This window comes from Artemia sp. Qi Xiang Cuo, chromosome 1, assembly GCF_049724085.1.
Source record: "Artemia sp. Qi Xiang Cuo chromosome 1, ASM4972408v1, whole genome shotgun sequence".
Taxonomy (NCBI): domain Eukaryota; kingdom Metazoa; phylum Arthropoda; class Branchiopoda; order Anostraca; family Artemiidae; genus Artemia; species Artemia sp. Qi Xiang Cuo.
The window spans coordinates 19,956,052-19,979,681 of NC_142794.1; the positions used below are offsets into that span (position 1 = coordinate 19,956,052).

At 35.8% G+C, this 23,630-nt stretch overlaps 1 protein-coding gene across 1 annotated transcript in view; it reads left to right on the forward strand.

Annotated features, from left to right (window-relative positions):
• Positions 1-4,530: 4,530 nt before the first annotated feature.
• Positions 4,531-23,630, forward strand: part of LOC148956091 (biotinidase-like) — a 20,203-nt gene continuing 1,103 nt past the window's right edge. The window contains exons 1-2 of the mRNA XM_089089139.1: positions 4,531-4,753; positions 20,423-20,496. Coding sequence (XP_088945265.1) covers positions 4,573-4,753; positions 20,423-20,496 — 255 coding nt within the window. The 5' untranslated portion in view covers positions 4,531-4,572. The remainder of the gene's footprint in view (positions 4,754-20,422; positions 20,497-23,630) is intronic.

The following is a 23,630-nucleotide window of genomic DNA, read 5'->3' on the forward strand; positions in this document are numbered from 1 at the left end:
AAATGAAAGCTCGAAAGTCAAGACAGACTTTACGGAGCATTTGAAGAAAATCTTCTGTTTACATTTGCACTCTTTAGCCCTGAAAAAAGTATAACATCCAGCAAAAATTATTGATGTAAGTAAAGTTACCTCCCCCTCCCAGGCATTTGAAGTTAAAATTAATAGAGAAACCAAAATTTCTTCATATTTGAGTTCACGGGTGCGAAATTGAAGTACAGCACCGTTAAAACCAAATGTAGGCCACAAGTAAGAATGGGTGCTTTCACCCTCTCTGACCTCGTTAAGGGTGCAAAGGGGAGTAAAATGATGTAATTTTTCAATTCTAATGTCATTTTGGGTCTCACTTAACTTGATTAATAAGAAACGACCTTTTAATTACATATTTTTTCAATTATATATTATTATTTTATAATACCGCCAATTGCATTTTTGTCCCTTCTGACTAAACCTAGAGTAGAAATAGGGCGCTATGTGATAAAATATTTTTATTCTGAATATATAAAAATTCAGAATCTGGTATCATGATATCATTATGATACCACAAATGGTATCTTCATCTCTTCTGACCTCGTCTGAGGTAGAAAGGGGTTAGTAAGTGATGAAATATTCAATTCTGATATCATTTTTGGTCTCTCCTGACTTAAAATATAGGAAAGGACTTTTCAATCCACCAAAAAAAAATTAGATTCTGATTTTGCACCCTCTTTGACCTCGTTAAGAGTGCTAAGGGGGAAAAATGATGTACTTTTTCAATTCTAATGTCATTTTGGGTCTCATCTAACTTGATTAATAGGAAAAAACCTTTCAATTATATTAACTTAAAAAAATTTCCACCAAAATAAGTTTTTCAAAGAAAAGTAAAGATCTCCATTAAACAAAAATCAGCAAAAATAAAATCAAATAATCTAAAAAGCATGAAACTACCGCAAATCAGCATCAATAAATAAATGAAACCCAAAACAAACAGCAATTACAATAAATAACTGAGTCAAACTCAACACAAGCAGAAAGTAACATGAGTAGGATTCAAAACCCCTATGCCATCCCAAGGCCGGAACATAATTAGCCCTTTACTGAAAAAAATATAAATGTTTTTACTTTTATAACTTTAAAAAATCAAATAATATTAACATTTTGATTACTAAATATCAGTATATGTATAATAGACTGGCAATGCACATTCATTTGTATTTTTTAGTAAAGTGCAAATTATGTTCTGGCCTTGGGAAGGCATAAGTTACAGGGTATAAGTTACAACCTTTGCCCTGGTGGTTCTGGGGGGGGGGTTTATCATCCTTAAATATATAATTTCCAGAATTTTCAACTACGTTGAACAAAATGGATATCTCTAAACTTTGATTAAACTTTTTCGCGGAAATGGTGGGCGTGAGAGGGGGGTTAATTACTCTCCAATCACTTTCGACAATTTAAAAGGGCAATTTCAATTTCCAATCAAATGAGCCCTTTTTGAAATTTTAACAACAACTTCCTATATAAACCTTATATACTCCCAGGGCATAACTTACAACCCTGGCACTGAGGGCTCTATGGGGGTTATCATCCTAAAAGACCTAATGTCCAGAACTTATCTCGAAATTTTATTGGATGTGTTTGGGAAAATGGCGGGCGTGAGAGATGGGTTAGTTACCTTTCAATCACTTTCGACTATTAAAAAGGGCACTAGCCCTTTCAATTTGCAACTGAATGAGCCCTTTTTGAAGTTTCTATAACATCGCTTTCTATAAAAACCTTATATGCCCCCAGTGCATAACTTACAACCCTTGCCGTGAGGGATGCGGGGGGGGGGGGGTTGTCATTCTTAAAGATCTAATTTCGAAAACTTTCAACTCCGTTGAATAAAATGGCTATCCAAAAATTTTGATTGGATGTGTGTGGGGAAAAGGTGGACGTGTGAGGGGGTTAGTTGCCCTCAAATCACTTTCGATTATCAGGAAATGCTTATATCAGATCAATTGGGATATCAATGGAACAAATACTAGTTTTTTGCAGTTTCTGTATTTTTTTCTATTATTTGCTTCGCTGAAATTTCCAGAATTTTACCTTTTGGAGTTTCAGGGATTAGCTGGTTTTCCGAGAGAAGGGGGAAAATTTGCACAATGCTAGCTAGGTTTTCAGTAAGCTCATTGGCTGTCTGTTTGGGCGGTTCATCCAGAAGAAAATCAAGGTTCCTGCATAAGCGACCCCCTATTTCTTTCACATTCTTAAACCTTTGCTGAGGTTTGCTCTGTTTTAAGTAATTTAATTTATTCTTACCATAACGAGAAGCAGCACAACATATTTCTTTCTTAATTTGTTTGCGGAGTGTCAAAGCTTCCTCCTTCTTTCCGAGGCGAAAATTTTTTAGCTTGAAATGGATTAGTCCTTTTTGTTTTTCATTAATGTAAGGTTTATCTGAGGAACATACCTTCTTTTTATCCTCTGGGAAACAGTTTTGGTAATTTGTCATTAATTTTGTTTGAAACAAACTAACCTTTGAATTAAGATTTACACACGTCAAAACATCATCCCAACTCTCAGATGAAATCCAACATCCAAAATCAAAAAGACCTTGACTTGTTATTGGCCGGTACGCGATATCCGGTCCTAGCGGTCGCAGAGAGACAGCGGTAATCGCATTTTGTAGCCCAAGCTTAAACTAAGCAACGGGCAAAATTTCACCCCCCCCTCCGACTTCATCTTCATGGGTAAAAGTTGGCCGGAAGTTTCGAACCTCCGACCACAGCCCCCCTTTAACGTTGTCGGATTGGACTAAAATTTAGACGTTAAGCTGTCCTAGGGTTCGGGAGCGTATCCTCGAAATTTCAGTTCAATCCGATCACTCCTTCCCTGTTTTCCAAAAACCAAATATAGCCACTTAAAGTTCAAAATAAATAATTTCTTCTTAGCCACGCCTACAGGCCACAGTTGGCAACTGATCCGGGTGAATGAGGACTCATTCGAAGCAGAATTCGACCTGTTAGGGCCTTTTGATATTTTCAGACCGAAAAAATTATCCCCCGAATTTATTTTTACGAAAAACCTCGTTTTCCTATAAGAGCCCATGTTAATTTTTCCCACCACAGCCCCCCTTTAACATTGTCCGATCTGGATGAAATTTAGAGGATAAGCTTCCCTGGGGCCTGGGAACTTATCTTCGAAATTTCAGCTCAATCTGATCACTCCTTCCCTGTTTTCCAGATAACAAATATCAAGTTTTGTGGGGATTTGCTTGCGTCAAAAATAGATTCCACTTACTAAAAAACAATTACAATTGTGTCTCTTTAGTACAGTGGTCGATACTCCTGACTGTCAGGCGGAACATCCGGGTTCGATTCACCGTCAGAGGAAATTTTTTATATACTGAATTTAAAGTTTAAAAAAGAAACTCAGTTTCTTTTTTAAATTATTTGAAAAAAATTACGTTTTCTAAAGAGTTAAAAAGCCTGAGTTACAAGGTCGACCCTTAAAACACCCTGTCGAGAAAGAAAAGAATAATACACAATCATCTAACAGTTAGTCAAGCAATAATAAGTAATAAACTGTACAAAAACGCGCAGAAATTATTTGAAAAAAACTACGTTTTCTAAAGAGTTAAAGAGGCTGAGTCACAAGTTCGAACCTTAAAACGTACATGGATTAGAAGGTACAGTTGGGGGGCTGCCGCCCCCAAACCCCCCGCATTCACAGCCTTTAAATAAAAAAAATTTTTAAACTGAAAGTAAGGAGCGACATTAAAACTTAAAACGAACAGAAATTATTCCGTATATGAAAGGGGCTGTGCCCTCCTCAACGCCTCGCTCTTTACGCTAAAGTTTGACTTTCTCACAACTCTTTTTTTTAAACAATAAAAACTTTAGCGTAAAGAGTGGGGCGTTGAGGAGGGCACAGCCCCTTTCATATACGGAATAATTTCTGTTCGTTTTAAGTTTTAATGTCGCTCCTTACTTTCAGTTAAAAAAATTTTTTTATTTAAAGGCTGCGAAAGCGGGGGGTTTGGGGGGACGGCAGCCCCCCAACTGTACCTTCTAATCCCTGTACGTTTTAAGGTTCGAACTTGTGACTCAGCCTCTTTAACTCTTTAGAAAACGTAGTTTTTTTTAAATAATTTTTTGTTTTAAGAACTAGCTGTGGTTCCAAATGAAGAATGAAATGATAGCTACCACCAAGGGGAAACGGGTTTTTGTAAACACATCAAAAGTTTATTTTATGCATTTCACTTTTTTTTTTTTGAGTTGGAAAAATTTCAGCGGTAGGGGGTTCAAACCCAGTAGCCCCCTCCCCTTTTAGATACTGCCTTGTGTGAAACTCATTCGTTTGCAGCAGAATTATCCGGAACACAAAGGTCAGTTTACTTCTCCGGTATGAAAAGAAAACCAAATCTTATTAGTATGATATGCACTCTCAAAAATACAGAAAAATGTCATATAGAGGATTCGGTGTCTTAAACAAGAAACGTTAATTTGTTTAGTTGGTAGGAAAATTATAAATTTGTGTGCATATTTTTAATGGGTCAATCAGTTAAATAAATTTATTTTTAGATATAGAAAAAAAAACCTTTTTGGTGAGCTGGCAATGGACAAACCAAACGATGTAGATTATGCTGTATTTTCAACAGATTTTGGTGTTTCATTTGGTGTAGCTATTTGCTTTGACATGATATATAAAACCCCTTTAATTGAGCTATATGAAAGATTCAACATAACAAATTTTATTATATCAACAGCTTGGGTTGACGAACTGCCGTTCCTAACAGGTAAGCTTGTTTTAGTTAAGTAAATTTGAATAAACTATTGTATCTCAGATGGGATCACATTCTAACTAACCCCAATTGTGCCTATTTGATAATAAAGTGTATGACCAACTTTCAAGAGTGGGAACTGGCGACAAAAAACAAAACAATACAAAAAAACAACTGGACGCCATCTAGCGTTTGGCCACAATTGACATTTTTCAATGTTATAATAAGAATAATTAACTTAATTTGTAGGGTTAGTATTAGCGTAGTAATGTGTCAGATCTCAGTTCCTTACAGAAATTAAATAACAAAACTAATTTTTTTTAACTGAAAGTAAGGAGCGACATTAAAACTTAAAACGAACAGAAATTATTCTGTATATGAAAGGGGCTGTCTCCTCCTCAATACCTCGCTCTTTACGCTAATGTTTTTTTATTGTTTTAAAAAATAAAGTTGTGTGAGAGATTCAAACTTTAGCGTAAAGAGCGAGGTATTGAGGAGGGGACAACCACTTTCGTATACGGAATAATTTCTGTTCGTTTTAAGTTTTAATGTCACTCCTTACTTTCAGTTAAAAAAAACTCTTTTTTATTTAATATCTGAACGTTTTTGAATTAATGCAGCTTTGATTTTGGCTCACCGTATATGAATAATTAAAACGAAATTTGCATATTAATTTTACCTTTTTGGCTAAATGGCTTTTTCGAAATTTTCTTCTGACGTAACTTACGAATTAACTTACATAACGAACTTCCATATTCGTATGTTTTATTACGTATATTAGGGAGTTTGCCCCCTAGTCAATACTTTGCTCTTTACGCTTTAGTTCCAATTTTGTTCGAATCATAACCCCCTGAATCACATAGGCCGGTTAATTAGAAAGGACACCACTTTCTAAAGTACTAAAAAAACTTTTGCGAAAAGGGCGAGTTATTGACTTGGGGGGGGGCGAACCCCCTCATATACGGAAAAATTTATGTTTTTTTTAAGTTTTAATGCTGCTCTTTAATTTAAGTTGAAAAAACTAGTTTTTTCTTATTTAATTTCTGATAGTTTTTAAATAATGCTGGGAAATCCCGCGCCCACTTCATAAAAATTTCCCTTCCCCCCAGGAAACATCCTTCCATGGAAGAATTCTCCCCAGTAACCTCCTCCTACGATAGCCCCCCATCAGAAAAAAAATCCCTCCTGAAACGTCTTTATACTTCCCATTAACCAATACTATATATAAACAATGGGCTAAGTTCATAACTTTTAGCGCTTCCCCCGGAAAATGTGGGAGATTAAGTCATCCTCAAACACATATTCATTAGACTTTTGACTATGCTAAAAAAAATGGTTATCTCAAAATTTTGATTGGGTGAGTTCGGGAAAAAAATTAGCGAGTGAGGGGGCCAAGCTGCCCTCCACTATTCTTGGTCACTTAAAAAGGGCACTAGAACTTTTAATTTCCGTTCAAATGAGCCCTCTCACGATATTCTAGGAGTACTGGATCGATACGATCACTCCTGGGGAAAAAAATTAATAGCTCGTTAACACATAGCTTATAGGCCTAAAATTTGCGATCATAGGTAAAAATGCTATTCAATTTAAACATAATAAAGCTATGTATCTTTTTCTTAAACCCGCCCCCTTACTTTTCACGCGAAGAAACAGTTTGTTTTCACCGTACCACGAAGCTGTTAGAACCGAGGCATTACCCCTTCCCCCCTTTTACGTAATGTCCTAAAAATATTGTTAGACCTTAATTTTGGAAATAACTCGTTTCACTCTTACATAGAATAAAATTCCAATGTCCTAAATATCTATATTAATTTTGCAGACAATTTGTTCTCAGTTCTTTCAGACAACATAGAATTACGCAAAGCATTGAAACCATACAAAGGTTAATTAACAATAATCTCTCTTTCCACGCGAAGGTTGTCTATGCAGCTCCCCTCTTATAAGAGGATTAAAGCCTTAATCACACACGGTTTTGTCTTAGCCGTAAAGAGAGCACATTATATTTGATGATTTTAAATGCATGATGGGAAAATGACATTTTTTTAGTACAAAAATTATTTCTAATGAATGAATTAAAGTCGTAAACAGGGGGGAAGGGAGGATGGGATTTACGTAATGGAAAAAGAGCATATTTTACGCTTTCTATCGAGTATAAACAACACATAGTGGAGTTTGTATTGTGGGGGGGGGTAGCTGAATTTTAATGGACGAGAGGGGCGATTTAAAACGATTTTATTTGCTAAAAACCTAATAAAATTTGATAAATATAAATCACATTATAAATCGATATTCTTAATTTGAATTGAAAAAGTATCTTCTTAGAGAAACCTTTTGGCTAAGCCGCTATCGTAAGGATTTAGCAAAGCGAAAATAGCGACCCCTTTTTTCTCCCCTTAAGGAAATATATTGTTCTCCCTTTTAAATCAGGTCAATTATTGTATACATTCAGCCTGCTCAATTTTCATAGCGAAGCCAAAAAAGGCGCTACATCCCGGACATAATTTCCCCATAGTAAATAGCAAAGTCTTTGCGACTGGTTTTTAATTTGACTGGAAAAAGTATCTTCTCAGAGAAACCTTTTGGCTAAGCCGCTATCGTAAGGATTTAGCAAAGCGAAAATAGCGACCCCTTTTTTCTCCCCTTAAGGAAATATATTGTTCTCCCTTTTAAATCAGGTCAATTATTGTATACATTCAGCCTGCTGAATTTTCATAGCGAAGCCAAAAAAGGCACTATATCCCGGACATAATTTCCCCATAGTAAATAGCAAAGTCTTTGCGAAATAAACTGCTTTTATTTAAAAACAACTTCCGGAGTTTAAAAACTTCCGGCCCACTTTTACCCATGAAGATAAAGTCGGAGGGGGGGTGAAATTTTGCACGTTTCTTAGTTTGAGCTTGGGCTACAAAATGAGATTACCGCTGTCTCTCTGCGACCGCTAGGACCGGATATCGCTTACCGGCCAATAACAAGTCAAGGTCTTTTTGATTTTGGATGTTGGATTTCATCTGAGAGTTGGGATGATGTTTTGACGTGTGTAAATCTTAATTCAAAGGTTAGTTTGTTTCAAAAAAATTAATGACAAATTACCAAAACTGTTTCCCAGAGGATAAAAAGAAGGTATGTTCCTCAGACAAACCTTACATTAATGAAAAACAAAAAGGACTAATCCATTTCAAGCTAAAAAATTTTCGCCTCGGAAAGAAGGAGGAAGCTTTGACCCTCCGCAAACAAATAAAGAAAAAAATACGTCTTGCTGCTTCTTGTTATGTTAAGAAAAAATTACATTACTTAAAACAGAGCAAACCTCAGCAATGGTTTAAGAAAGTGAAAGAAATAGGGGGTCGGTCGTGCCTTGATTTTCTTCTGGATGAACCGCCTAAACAGACAGCCAATGAGCTTAATGAAAACCTAGCTAGCATTTTGCAAATTTTCCCCCTTCTCTTGGAAAACCAGCTAATCCCTGAAACTCCAAAAAGTAAAATTCTGGAAATTTCAGCGAAGCAAATAATAGAAAAAAAATACAGAAACTGCAAAAAACTAGCATTTGTTCCATTGATGTCCCAATTGATCTGATATAAGCATTTCCTGATAATCGAAAGTGATTTGAGGGCAACTAACCCCCTCACACGTCCACCTTTTCCCCAAACACATCCAATCAAAATTTTTGGATAGCCATTTTATTCAACGGAGTTGAAAGTTTTCGAAATTAGATATTTAAGAATGACACCCCCCCCCCCCGCATCCCTCACGGCAAGGGTTGTAAGTTGTGCACTGGGGGCATATAAGGTTTTTTTAGAAAGCGATGTTGTAGAAACTTCAAAAAGGGCTCATTCAGTTGCAAATTGAAAGGGCTAGTGCCCTTTTTAATAGTCGAAAGTGATTGAAAGGTAACTAACCCATCTCTCACGCCCGCCATTTTCCCAAACACATCCAATAAAATTTCGAGATAAGTTCTGGACATTAGGTCTTTTAGGATGATAACCCCCATAGAGCCCTCAGTGCCGGGGTTGTAAGTTATGCCCTGGGAGTATACAAGGTTTATATAGGAAGTTGTTGTTAAAATTTCAAAAAGGGCTCATTTGATTGGAAATTGAAATTGCCCTTTTAAATTGTCGAAAGTGATTGGAGAGTAATTAACCCCCCTCTCACGCCCACCATTTCCCCGAAAAAAATTAATCAAAGTTTAGAGATATCCATTTTGTTCAACGTAGTTGAAAATTCTGGAAATTATGTATTTAAGGATGATAAACCCCCCAGAACCACCAGGGCAAAGGTTGTAACTTATACCCTGTAACTTATGCCTTCCCAAGGCCAGAACATAATTTGCACTTTACTAAAAAATACAAATGAATGTGCATTGCCAGTCTATTATACATATACTGATATTTAGTAATCAAAATCTTAATATTATTTTATTTTTTAAAGTTATAAAAGTAAAAACATTTATATTTTTTTCAGTAAAGTGCAAATTTGGTTCTGGCCTTTGGATTGCATAGGGGTTTTGAGCACAACTTATGTTAATTTCTGCTTGTGTTGAGTTTCACTTGGTTATTTATTGTAACTGCTGTTTGTTTTGGGTTTCATTTATTTATCGATGCTGATTTGTGGTAGTTTCATGTTTTTTAGATTATTTGATTTTATTTTTGCTGATTTTTGTTTAATGGAGTTCTTTACTTTTCTTTGAAAAACTTATTTTGGTGGAAATTTTTTTCTAATTAATATAGTTGAAAGGTTTTTTCCTATTAATCAAGTTAGATGGACCCAAAATGACATTAGAATTGAAAAATTACATAATTTTTCCCCCTTAGCACTCTTAACGAGGTCAAAGAGGGTGCAAAATCAGAATCTAATTTTTTTTTGGTGGATTGAAAGGTCCTTTCCTATATTTTAAGTCAGGAGAGACCAAAAATGATATCAGAATTGATGAAAATATTGCCGATGACAAAAATCTTCTTTTACTTCAAGATGCATTGCGACGTGTGGACAAACATAGACCTTATCGTGAGCGATCCACCACCATCATCACAGATCCCTCTAAACGGGAAACATCGCCTCAAGATTCTGCAGCAGTGCAGTCAAAGGAGAAGGAATTGAATTTAATAGTGTCAACAATTAGAAACCTATTGCCAGTGATCTATCGAGAACAGAGTAAAAGAGTATTAACATATCTCATGTTGGAAACTGATGATCAAGTTCAAGTTGACAGCGAAGGGAAACGAATTATAATTCAGGGAAAAAGTTATAATCTAGTTGATTTAATTTGTGATATGGTGACGAATCGTAAAGGACTTTTATCTTTTGATAATAATCTATACACCTTTCTAAATTCATCAAACTTCCCGAAAAGTCTTATTGGCAATAAGCAAATTCTAAAGAACTAAGAGAATATAGTCTTCCAACAAGGCCAACACTACCACCATTTAAAAAAGAAGAAGATTCAATATTGCAAAATACTAGCAGCAGCAGTAGCAGCAGCAGCAGCAATGATTTTAAAACACCTGTGGTGGCTAGTCAAAAGTGAAGACAGATTGGTTCACCCTCCAGTGTGCAAAAGGGGAGTGGACATTACACTACGTGTTTGCGTTCAAAATGGTTGAAGTTCTGAAGCCTGTCTATGAAAATATTGGTGAAGTGAGAAGTCTAAGTTCCCCCAAAACACTTTCTAAAGTTGCCTCTGGCAGCACATTAAAAAAGCAAAAGAGTATCTACAGAATGAACCGAGTTACACACTGCAACGGAATCGCAGGCTTCGTGGCCAACAATATTGACAAACTAAAGCCTTTTTCCCTCTGCATATAATGCAAACTGATCTTTTAACTTTAGACGCGATTCAACAGCGTCACAATGCACCCTACAAATATATTCTAGTGGCAATCACTGTTTTTAGTAGCTATGCTTATGCTATCCCATTACGATCAAAGAGAGGTGTTGAAGTTGATCATGCTTTAGAAATTATTCTTGAAAAGGATTGCTATAAAAACATTCAATCAGATCCCAGTAGAAAATTTGTAATTCCTCATGTACAAAATGTTCTATTGAAATATAGTATAACACTTTATCATGGTCACAGCCAGATACAAGCTGTATTGGCTGAACGATTGATAAGAACGATTCGTATATTAATTTCAATATATTGTACACTGAAAAATACACCTGATTTTATTCATGATTTAGATAAAATCATGCAGATATAAAACCATCGACCTCATCCATCCCTGTCCAACTCAAGCCCTCGGGAAGTCCATTTCAGTGAAAATATATATTATGCTTTTATAAAGCAATATTCCAGTGAAAAAGAAAAAATGTGAAGAATAAATTCAATGTTAGTGGTACTGTTTGACTTGATAGAACCACTAATATTTTCGAAAAGGGGAATTTTTTCTGGAGGACTTAACTTTTTAAAGTGTCCAAAATCCTAGACACTGAACCCACGATATATCGACTGCGAGACACTAAAGATGATGTGATTCTCGGTGGTTTTTATGAATATGAACTACAAAAAGTTAGAAACACTAGTGAAATTTATCAAATTGAAAAGATATTAAAGAGTCGTACTCGTAGGGGCAAGAGACAGTTGCTTGTTCGCTGGCTAGGATACAACTCTGAATTTGATTCTTGGATTGGTTTTAAATATATTGACAATGCCCAATGATTTCTTTGACTTTCATGTCCAATGTTTCTGATCCTCTCTACAATGACTTGAATAGAACAAGTGATTTTTGGACGAAACTCTCTCCCACTATCAAATTCGACGACAATGGAAGTATGAAGTGGCTCTTGTTGCTTGTATTCTCAAAAATACCTATGACATCCTGAGAAAGGATCGTAAATATGAAATAAAAATTAGACCCCATGATTGGCCGCCACCACCCTCAGGTGATCAAGAACAAATTCAAAAGATCAATTGGATGAATTATCCATATATTTAATTACCCTATGAAGAACTCACCTGTTTGAATGATTTATGCCGTTCTATTAATAAAAGAATTTCCGCTCGTAAAAAAGGGGCTTTTCATTTCAACTATTCAAAGGAGGAGGGCAAGATCAACATTAGTTCACCTATTGCCAATGAAAAGGTTATTCTCAATGATAATCTAAAAGGTGTTCTTGGCTTTAAGTTCAATATAATTAACGGTAAAAGTGCTGGAATTACAAATTTCATTTTTGCTGACTTCCCACCAGCTTTATCCCCAGACACGAGTATATTTCTCATCACTTCATTCATTGAAACATCTTGGTTAGGAAATAGAATTGCTCCCCTCCTATGACATCTTCAACAAAAAACCACCAATGAACATATACAGCCTTTAAATAGAAAGCAACTTCAGTATATCCCCGTAAAAACTTCCTATTTGGAACTCTGTCAGTTAACACTAAGAACTGAATTAGGTGACCCTCTAGTAATATCAAAAAGTTTTGCTGTGATTACATGCCATTTGCGACCCGTCTTTCAGCAACAACAAGACGTCAAATAGAAAAGTGATCTTCATTCGTCCTGTTATAGACTGCTTTGTTAATGCTCTTGACCTAAGACAACATGGCAACGGAATGGACTATTACAAAGGTCGCTCGTCAATGTCTAGCTATGCTCTTGGCAGTTGGTTTGCTAAGCTCTTTCGCTCTTCACTACCTCTGGCTAGAAAATATATTGTACCGGCTGCAACAGATTTTGCATCCTCTAAACTATACGATTGTGGCTCTGGCAAGGATTTTAAAAAAAGTACTACGGAAAATCTTAGGTCCAGTGCGCGAACCCTTGCTGAGAGATTAAAACAAAATGGAAAAGGTTTAAAAAGGTCGAGAAACAATGCATCACTCATCAGTCTCTACTCAGGTCAGAAAAAAAGATATCACCCCTGTCAAAGAAAAGAAGGAAAAAGCCGACACGTATAATAAGCACTAGTAGAAGAAGAAGCCCCAGGAAGAGAATTTTTAGATCAAAACTAGATTTATTTTCCTAAGATGTCCTACCTATCGTAAAAAAATTCTCTACCTTGAATCACCTCAATGAATCTATTCAATGCAGAAAATGTTGATGTGAGTGTCAAGCATGGATACTATGAACAATTTTATCCTCAACAATCCCTCTCCGATAATATCTACTTTCAAATTTATTCCAATGAAGACTACTTTATGGACATGTCTTCGACATTTATAGATTTACAAATGAAAGTCCAGAAATCCAATAATACATTGCCAATTTTTTCCAATGGAATATCCTATGAAAATTGTACATTACATAATTTATTTCGTTAAACCAGTGTCTACATCAATGGCACGCTGGTGAGCACAAGCAACAATCTCTCAAATTATAAAAGCTATATACAATTCATGCTGATGACACCCAAGTCATACAAAGAATTGAGAGGCACCTCCAATGGATATGAATATATTAATAATACTGATAGTACAGATGCACTTAAAAATGCTACAACTAGTGAATTATATCTAGTTGGAAAAATATATCATGAAATATTTAATATACCCCAATGGCTACCACCCTATCTTAAAGTGGATATAAAATTGACACTGGCTTCATCCAATTTCATATTGAGAAAAGAACTTGATGCCAATCCTGATGTAACTCTATCCCTCACCTCGGCAATACTTCATGTACGCAAACAACAAGTCATGAGTTCTGTTGCTTTGGCAGTGAAAAAACTGAGAGTCAGTGGAAATAATATTAAACTACTTGTTCCTCATAAAATCACCAATCAGCGTCATATTGCCATGGGGTCACGCACCTTCACCGACTCATCCTTTATCAATGGTGAAATTCCATCAAAACTCGCTTTGGCATTTTTAAAAAGCGCTAGTGCAATAGGATCGTGGACTGGATGTCCACATAAATTTGAAATGTTTGGGCTTTCATCTCTTGTCTGCAAAGTAAACGGCATCCCACTCTACAATCTATCTTTTGATAAATCCTTTAGAACATTGTATGAGTTGACCATACAATGCCTAGATCATGATTCACAACTATTCGAAAATGGTATAACCGAAGAAATGTTTGCTAAAACACATGGTATCATTGTATTGGATTTGTCTGGCACGCAAGATATGAGTATAGTACGCACGGGGAGTGTGCGTTTAGAGTTTACATTTGCCGACTCGTTAGCTGAGAGTATTGCAATACTATCGCTAAATCAATATGAAACCTATTGGGAAATCACTCCCGAAGGTAGTGTTCTACTAGACTTGGCACCATGAACACCAGTCAAATAATCAATGTATTTAATATGGATCCCTACATATCCCAGTACAAATCCTATTGTCTGCCCTCGGACTTCCTTGGAAAAATTCAAAGCGCCAGCAATACCCTAATTATTGTTAATAGCAGTCCGTCGACTGTGTTGACGGGTCATTGGCTGTGCATCTTTCAAACAATGAAGAATATAGAATTTTTTGATCCTCTTGGCCTACCCTATACATTCTACAATCCCCACATCAGCAACTATATTGAGAGCAGTGGGAAAACTATTATTCAAAATCGGAGAAGAGTGCAGGATCTGACGACTAAAAGCTGTGGCTTCCATGTACTACAATTTTTTGTGTTCCGATGTCGTGGTTATACTTACAAGCAGTTTCTCAACATTTACGTAGACAATCCATGTCTGAACGACTTTCTAGTGGAAAATATCCTCTCAGACCTGTATAATATAAATTTCGGTGCCCTAAGAGTAAAGTGATTAAAAAATATGTGTGAATTTGTTTATTAATAAAATGTATATATACAACAATGTCTTTAAATCTTCACTTTAGATTTCTTCTTCTTTGGTGTATAGGCAACTGTCGTGAACCACTAATGCTGGTAAATCATTAGGATACACTGTATATTGATCTTGATTGGCTGCAAAGTCAGGGTCACATTTTCTACAGTATAATGTAACTTCACTCTTGTCATATCTCTTTGTGTAGCCAATGATACTATTTGCACTCATATTATGAAATTCACAAGTTTCAATCTGTCTATTTGAAGCAATATCACATACAGTGTTTTCTAATGGTGAATCACATTTAGTAACTGCCAAATAAAAATCACTTGGTTTATAGTCATAATAGGCAGTGTCGTCACAACGATGACGTAGAAACCAAATTGTCTTGTTACCCCAGCAGTTGAATCGTAGACCAGATTCTTCCTCCCAGAATAATTTAAATCCACGACGATACCAATCTCGTAGAAATAAACTAAAATCACGTTTGAGATTCTTTCCAATCATGGCGGGGTAAGTATTCTCCCACTGATCACATTTGTCATAGTGACAAATGGAGCCCAGATGTCCTCTAGGGTGAGAGTCACAAATTTCTTCAAGACATGCATTACATCCTTTAATTTGTACTGTATAGCCTCTTTGTAATTTACAAGGACTACATAATTTGCACTTTTCCTTATAGTCATCAATAATTGTACAATTCTCACATTGTGTCCAACTGTTGTCTCTGTGTGCGTGTCGTTCTTTGTGCTTGTTGTCTTTGTGTGTGTGTCCTCTCTGTGCGTGTATCTTCTCTATGTGTGTTTTGTATCAGTGTGTGTGTGTGTGTCATCTCTTTGTGTGTGTGTCGTCTCTATGTGTTTTTGTCGTTTCTGTGTGTGTGTGTGTCTCGTCTCTCTCTCTCTTTGTTTGTCATCTCTGTGTGTTTGTCATCTGTTTGTGTGTGTATTATCTCTGTGTGTGTGTCGTCTCTATGAGTGAGAGATCTCAATGCGTTTGTCGTCTGTGTGTGTGTGTGTGTGTGTTGTCTGTATGTGCGTGTTGTCTATAGTGATGTATCTTCTCTCTGTGTGTTGTATTCTCTGTGTGTGTGTGTCTTCTATGTGCGTGTTTAGTCTCTATGTGTGTGTCCTCTCTGGTTGTGTGTGTGTGTGTGTGGGTTGTCTCTGTGTACATGTAAATTTCTGTATTGTGTATCCAATAGGTGAATTCAAGAAAGAGTTTGTTACTTACTTCCTTACTTACTTACTTACTTCCTTACTTACTTACTTGCTTACTAACTTACCTACAATTTTTCATTCTGATACCTAGATTTTGACAATGTTAGCCCATGTGTCTGACAATAGATGTACGCAAATTCCTTTTCTTACATTGTCGATGTTTTAATAGACATTTTAATCGCTTGATATGCTAGCTTACTCTGAAAAATAATGAACACATAAGAATGTAATATTTTTAATGAAATAATGCTATGTAGAATATTAATACAAAAATATATTATGATACATTATTAATATCAATGATTAACTTTGGACATTTGGATCTGTTCCATAAAATATTTCACCATGTTCTCTCTTGATATTGCAGTTATTGTCTTCTCTTAGTTCGTAATCAGTAGAATAACCATTATTCCATTTTGAATCATACACAATTTTTACTGGTGTCTCATAAACAGGCTCAATATGCTTTTCGTCTTTGGTATTATTTGATTCATTGACTGTTTGATCAATGTCAGTAACGTTTGCTGGTGCTTGGTTTTTCATCGGTTCATCTTTACATTCCATAGTGATATTTTCTGACAATGCCCATTTTATTTTTCTGGCAATTTCACTGTATATTATCACAATATTTTTACACAGGTAACAGTTTCGGCACGTAGAAAAGATATGGTTTATGATATTAGTAGAAGAGTAGGCCTTTCTTTTCCTCTTTGCTTTCATTTGAATGCTAATACCTAAAAGCCGACGAAAGGTTTTATCAATAGGTAGCATGTTACCTATAGCACTAGCATGAAGATACCTTTCTTCATCAACTATTATTTTTATGTTGGCATTCTCTTTGAGTAATAACATCTCTGGAAATGATACTTTCCCATATCCACCATTTGTATAATTGAATTTTGTTGGTACTTCAAAAAAATTTAATTCCTTAGTCTCATGACAACGCACGCATACGTTTCCGATAGTGCTACCACTTGTACTTGCTTCATAGTTCAAATACTTCTCCTTGTCAGCATTCAATGCTACAATAACACTAGCATGGGAACACATTTCTAATGGGGGGTCATCCACATGTTCAATATGCACTTAATTTTTGCTATTATTTGGTTCATGAATTGTTTGATTAATGGTAGTGACGTTTGCTGACACTTTGTTTTTAATCGATTCATCTTTATATTCCTTAGTGATATTTTCTTCCAATGCCCTTTTTATTTTTCCGGAAATTTCACTGTCAATTACAACATTAATTTTACAAAGGTAACAATTTCGGCACATCGACAAGATATGGTTTATGATATTAGTAGAAGAGTATGCATGTCTTCTTTTAATCTTCCGTTGAATGCTAATACCCGAAAGTTGACAATGGGGAGCAACAAGAGGTAGCATGTTACCACAAGCACTGGCAAGAAGATGTCCCTCGTCATCAACTATTATTTTTATGTTGGCATTTTCTTTGAGTGATATCATCTCTGGATATCTCACTCTTGCATATCCACCATAAGAAGAGTTGAATTTTTTGGTACTCCAAAGAAATTAAATTCCTTACTGTCATGACAATGCACACATACATTTCCGATAGTGATATCATTTTTACTTGTTTCATAGTTTAAATACTTCTCCTTGTCAGTATGCAATGCTAAAATAACATTGACATGTGAACACACTTTATTAAAATGCTCCACCTTTACTTTTTTAAAAGATATGACTTATGTGTTTATCGTTCCACTGCGTAAAAAATATTGATTTAATACATGCAATAGACTAGGTAGTGTCGATATCCGGACATAGAATACCAGTGGGAAACCCATATTGTGTCTCTTACAAAGCACATATTAAAATTGTTAAAGCCGTAATCATATTTTGTCATTTTAATATATGCTCAAAAAAAATAAAGTTCTGTAATTTAGAAGTTTAAAAAAAATAGTTTGTTTTTATGAAAAAAAATATTGAATTATAATCATAAGTCAACCACATTATTAGTGTCAGAAACTTAAAATAATTTTCATATTTGAATGAGAGAATGGACCTAAGTTTCACATTTGAACGAGAGAATTGTATTTTCCATAATTTTCTCACAGGAAACTAGAGTTTATGGTCAAAAACCCTTATTAGCTCAGATTCTACAGAAATAGTTTATTTTTCGATCCATACCTGGACTTAAGTTTCACCTATGAACCAACAAATTGTATTTTACATAATTTTCTTACAAAAAACTACCATTTTTACACCCCCTCAAAACTTAATTTCCCCCTTTTTAGCATTATTTTCACTAAATACTGTGACAAGCTAAACCACGACAAAGCACTACCCTCGTGGAACTCAAGCCCCATTTAACTCCACCCCCGTGCAACTGAACCCCCCATGTAACTGAACCCCTCTATAACCGAAACCCTGTACAACTGAACCCCCGTGCTACTGAACACTCGTGCTACTGAACCCTCGTGCAACTCGACCCAATTTAACTAAACCCCCGTGTAACTATACCCCCTTTAACTGAACCCTCGTGCAACTGAACCCTCCATGTAACTGAACCCCTGTATAACCAAACCCCTGTACAACTTAACCCCCGTGCTACTGTACTCTCATGCTACTGAACCCTCGTGCAACTCAACCCAATTTAACTAAACCCCCCGTGTAACTGTACCCCCTTTAACTGAACCCTCGTGCAACTCAACCCTCCATGCAACCCATCTCCCTCAAAACGCTTTTCAGCCATTTCTTGTTAAATTTTTTTTTATTTCTATACTATTTTAAATTGACAGTACTCTCCAAAACATCACTTGTGTATTATACAGTACACTATCACCCCATCTCCTCCAATTCGCAAATCCCCCCTCGTGCAACTGAACCCTCCATGTGACTGAACCCCTGTATAACCGAAACCCTGTACAACCGAATCCCCATGTTACTGAACCCTCGTGCTACTGAACCCCTCGTGCAACTCGACCCAATTTAACTAAACCCCTGTGTAACTATACCCCCTTTAACTGAACCCTCGTGCAACTCAACCTACTTTAAGTAAACCCCCCTGTACCTGTATCACCATCAACTGAAATATCGTGCACCTCAACCCTCCATTCAACTCAACCCCCTCAAAACACTTTTCAGGCATTTCTTTTTAAATTGACAATACTTTTTAAACGTTACTTATGAATCATACAGACCACATCGGAGAGCTAAAGCGAGGTCAAGTCACAATGTCATTCTATCGTTACTTTTCAGACATTTCTTCTTAAAACTTTATTTTCAACTAATTCATCCGGGTTTTTCACAAGCAATTCGTACTATCCTCGCTCATAATCGCTCATAATCACCTTAACCCTTTATTAAGTTATAGGAAATACCGGTTTAGAAAAAAAACTAGAATAGTGACATAATTTCACTTTATCAACTCTCAAATTCTGTACCCACCAGAAACCTGTCTCCTTGTGCAATTGAAACTGTTAAAAATGGGTGTTACCTTAGAAACCCGTCTGGTAAGGCATGTACCGTTCGTAGTAATAGGTGACTGACCCTGGTAAGTCATATTACGCAATCACCCGTGAAATCAGCACCTAGGTTACTACTTCTGTTACTACATATTTGTCGTCAGTCAATTTTTAATTCCCATGAAAACAAAATTAAAAAAAAACGTTGCAATGGCAAACAAAACACTGCCAATTGATTAAAAAACTGATAACAAGCAAAACAAATTTACTTAGGTAAGACAAGATTTCTGAAACTAACTTGCTACGTAAGCACATACAATATTATCCTTTGTTTCAAACAGCTCATGGTAACGAACTGTAAGTAAGACTCAGGCCAATAGTAACCGACACTCTAAAGCACAAATTTTGTTACAAAATAATATATCAACAGAATTGTTTTCTCAAGCTGATTTCAATAAATAAAATTTCTTAAGCTTAATGTTACCCATCAAAATTTATGGGCCTGAGAAAATTTGCCTGATAGTCGTAAAGGCAGAAAACATCCCCAAAACAGAAAGCAATCTTGATGAAAAACACGCCATTAGATTCAATATATCAGAGAACCACAAAGTAGAAATTCCAAGCTCTTATTTGTAGAAATGTGGAATTTTGCATTTTTTCCTAGTAGAAGTTTGATAGAGTGTTTTTTTTCTGTCTCTTTTTCTTCAGGGGTAATTTTATCGAGTCATTTGTCCTAGAAGAGCAGAAGAGGACTTATTGAAAAGGAAATCAAAAGTTCTAGTGCCCTTTTTTGGTTATCAAAAAGACTGTGTCATGGGAAAGTATCGTCTTCTGTCATTTTGTGGCACCAGACTAAGATTTCGCCCCAATGGGGATCAAATTTCTATCGATTGAAAATATTTAATTAGCCACCCAATTGATGGCTCAACTCCTCGCTCTTTACATTAAAGTTTAACTTTTTTTTTACACATTCAATAGCTACTAACTAGCCTGAGAAAATTTGCATGACTTTCAAAAAAGAAGGGAAACCTCTCAATAAAGTCAAGTTTTAACGTTGCTCCTTATTCGCAATTGAAAAAAAAAAAAACCTATTTTTTATTTATTTAATCACAAATTAAGGTTGTAGGTGCGAAAAGTCATGCAGTGTAAACCAAGGTTGAGGCGTAATTCATTGATGAAGTTTCAAAAACAGAGTTCAAAGTAACGCTGAAATTATATTTCAAGTAGTCTTAGGCTGTTAAAAAAATTGCAAAATATACACTTTTTCTCTACAACGTATTTTTGTCGGACAAATATATCAAACTATTTCCTTTTTTACAGCACCTCAAATCCAATCAGGATTGGCACAAGGCTTGAATGCAACCTTCCTTGTATCTGGGTTGAGTTGCACGAGGGTTGAGTTGGGAGGGTTGAGTTGCACGAGGGTTCAGTTAAAGGGGTACAGTTACACGGGGGTTTAGTTAAATTGGGTTGAGTTGCACGAGGGTTCAGTAGCATGAGAGTTCAGTAGCACGGGGGTTCAGTTGTACAGGGTTTCGGTTATACAGGGGTTCAGTTACGTGGAGGGTTCAGTTGCACGCGGGTTCAGTTAAAGGGGGTATAGTTACACGGGGGTTTAGTTAAATTGGGTGAAGTTGCACGCGGGTTCAGTAGCATGAGTGTTCAGTAGCACGGGGGTTCATTTGTACAGGGTTTCGGTTATAGAGGGGTTCAGTTACATGGGGGGTTCAGTTGCACGGGGGTTGAGTTAAATGGGGCTTGAGTTCCACGAGAGTAGTGCTTTGTCGTGGTTTAGCTTGTCACATTATTTAGTGAAAATAATGCTAAAAAGGGGGAAATTAAGTTTTGAGGGGGGTGTAAAAATGGTAGTTTTTTGTAAGAAAATTATGGAAAATACAATTTGTTGGTTCATAGGTGAAACTTAAGTCCAGGTATGGATCGAAAAATAAACTATTTCTGTAGAATCTGAGCTAATAAGGGTTTTTGACCATAAACTCTAGTTTCCTGTGAGAAAATTATGAAAAATACAATTCTCTCGTTATATTTGAAATTTAGATCCATTCTCTGGTTCAACTATGAAACTTAAGTCATATTTTGGATACTAATAATAATGAGGACTGATTGTTTTAATTTAGTATTTTTGTTCTTAAAAAAACTATTTTTTTTTAAACTTCGAAATTATTCAACTTTTTTTTTTTTGTACGTATCTTAAAATGAAAAAATATGCTTACGGCTCTAACAATTGTACTCTGTGATTGGTCAGAGACACAATGTGGCTTTCCCACTGGCATTCTATGTCCGGATATCGACACTACCTAGTCTATTGCATGTATTAAATCAATATTTTTTACGCAGTAGTACGATAAACACATAAGTTATATCTTTTAAAAAAGTGAAGATGGAGCATTTTAATAAAGTGTGTTCACATGTCAATGTTATTGTAGCATATAATGCTGACAAGGAGAAGTTTTTAAACTATGAAACAAGTAACAATGGTAGCACTATTGGAAATTTATGTGTGCATTGTCATGACAGTAAGGAATTTAATTTCTTTGGAGTACCAAAAAATTCAACTCTTCTTATGGTGGATATGCAAGAGTGAGATATCCAGAGATGATACCACTCAAAGAAAATACCAACATAAAAATAATAGTTGATGAAGAGGGACATCTTCTTGCCAGTGCTTGTGGTAACATGCTACCTCTTGTTGCACCCCATCGTCAACTTTCGGGTATTAGCATTCAACGGAAGATCAGAAGAAGACATGCATACTCTTCTACTAATATCATAAACCATATCTTGTCGACGTGCCGAAACTTTTACCTTTGTAAAAATAATGTTGTATTAGACAGTCAAATTGCCGGAAAAATAAAAAGGTCATCGGCAGAAAATATCACTAAGGAATATAAAGATGAATCGATGAAAAACAAAGTGACAGCAAACTTCACTACCATTAATCAAACAATTAATGAACCAAATAGTAGCAAAGATGAAGTGAATATTGAACATGTGGATGACCCCCCATTAGAAATGTGTTCACATGCTAGTGTTATTGTAGCATTGAATGCTGACAAGGAGAAGTATTTGAACTATGAAACAAGTACAAGTGGTAGCACTATCGGAAACGTATGCGTGCGTTGTCATGACACTAAGGAATTAAATTTCTTTGGAGTACCAACAAAATTCAATTATACAAATGGTGGATATGGGAAAGTATCATTTCCAGAGATGTTAGTACTCAAAGAGAATGCCAACATAAAAATAATAGATGATGAAGAAAGGTATCTTCATGCTAGTGCTATAGGTAACATGCTACCTATTGATAAAACCTTTCGTCGGCTTTTAGGTATTAGCATTCAAATGAAAGCAAAGAGGAAAAGAAAGGCCTACTCTGCTACTAATATCGTAAACCATATCTTTTCTACGTGCCGAAACTGTTACCTGTGTAAAAATATTGTGATAATAGACAGTGAAATTGCCAGAAAAATAAAAAGTGTATTGTCAGAAAATATCACTATTGAATATAAAGATGAAACGATGAAAAACAAAGCACCAGCAAACGTTACTTGCATTGATCAAACAGTCAATGAATCAAATAATACCAAAGACGAAAAGCATATTGAGCCTGTTCATGAGACACCAGTAAAAAATTGTGTATGATTCAAAATGGAATAATGATTATTCTACTGATTACGAACTAATAGAAGACAATAACTGCAATATCAAGAGAGAACATGGTGAACTATTTTATGGAACAGATTCAAAATGTCCAAAGTTAATCATTGATATTAATAATGTATCATAATATATTTTTGTATTCATATTCTACATAACATTATTTCATTAAAAATATTACATTCTTATGTGTTCATTATTTTTCAGAGTAAGCTAGCATATCAAGCGATTAAAATGTCTATTAAAACATCGACAATGTAAGAAAAGGAATTTGCGTACATCTATTGTCAGACACATGGGATAACATTGTCAAAATCTAGGTATCAGAATGAAAAATTGTAGGTAAGTTAGTAAGCAAGTAAGTAAGTAAGTAAGGAAGTAAGTAAGTAAGTAAGTAAGTAACAAACTCTTTCTTGAATTCACCTCTTGGATACACAATACAGAAATTTACATGCACACAGAGACAACCACACACACACACAAACGCTCAGACACGACAACACACAGTGAGAACACACACGCACAGATACGACACTCACACAGAGACCACACACACACACACACACACAGACGACACACACAGAGCGACGACTCATACACATAGACAACGCACACACAGAGATGACACACACACACACAGAGACGACACACACACAGAGATGACACACAGAGAGAGAGAGAGACGAGACGCACACACACACAGAAACGACAAACACACATAGAGACGACACACACACACATACAAAGAGATGACACACACACACACACAGATACGAAACACACATAGAGACGATACACGCACAGAGAGGACACACACACAAAGACAACAAGCACAGAGAACGACACGCACACA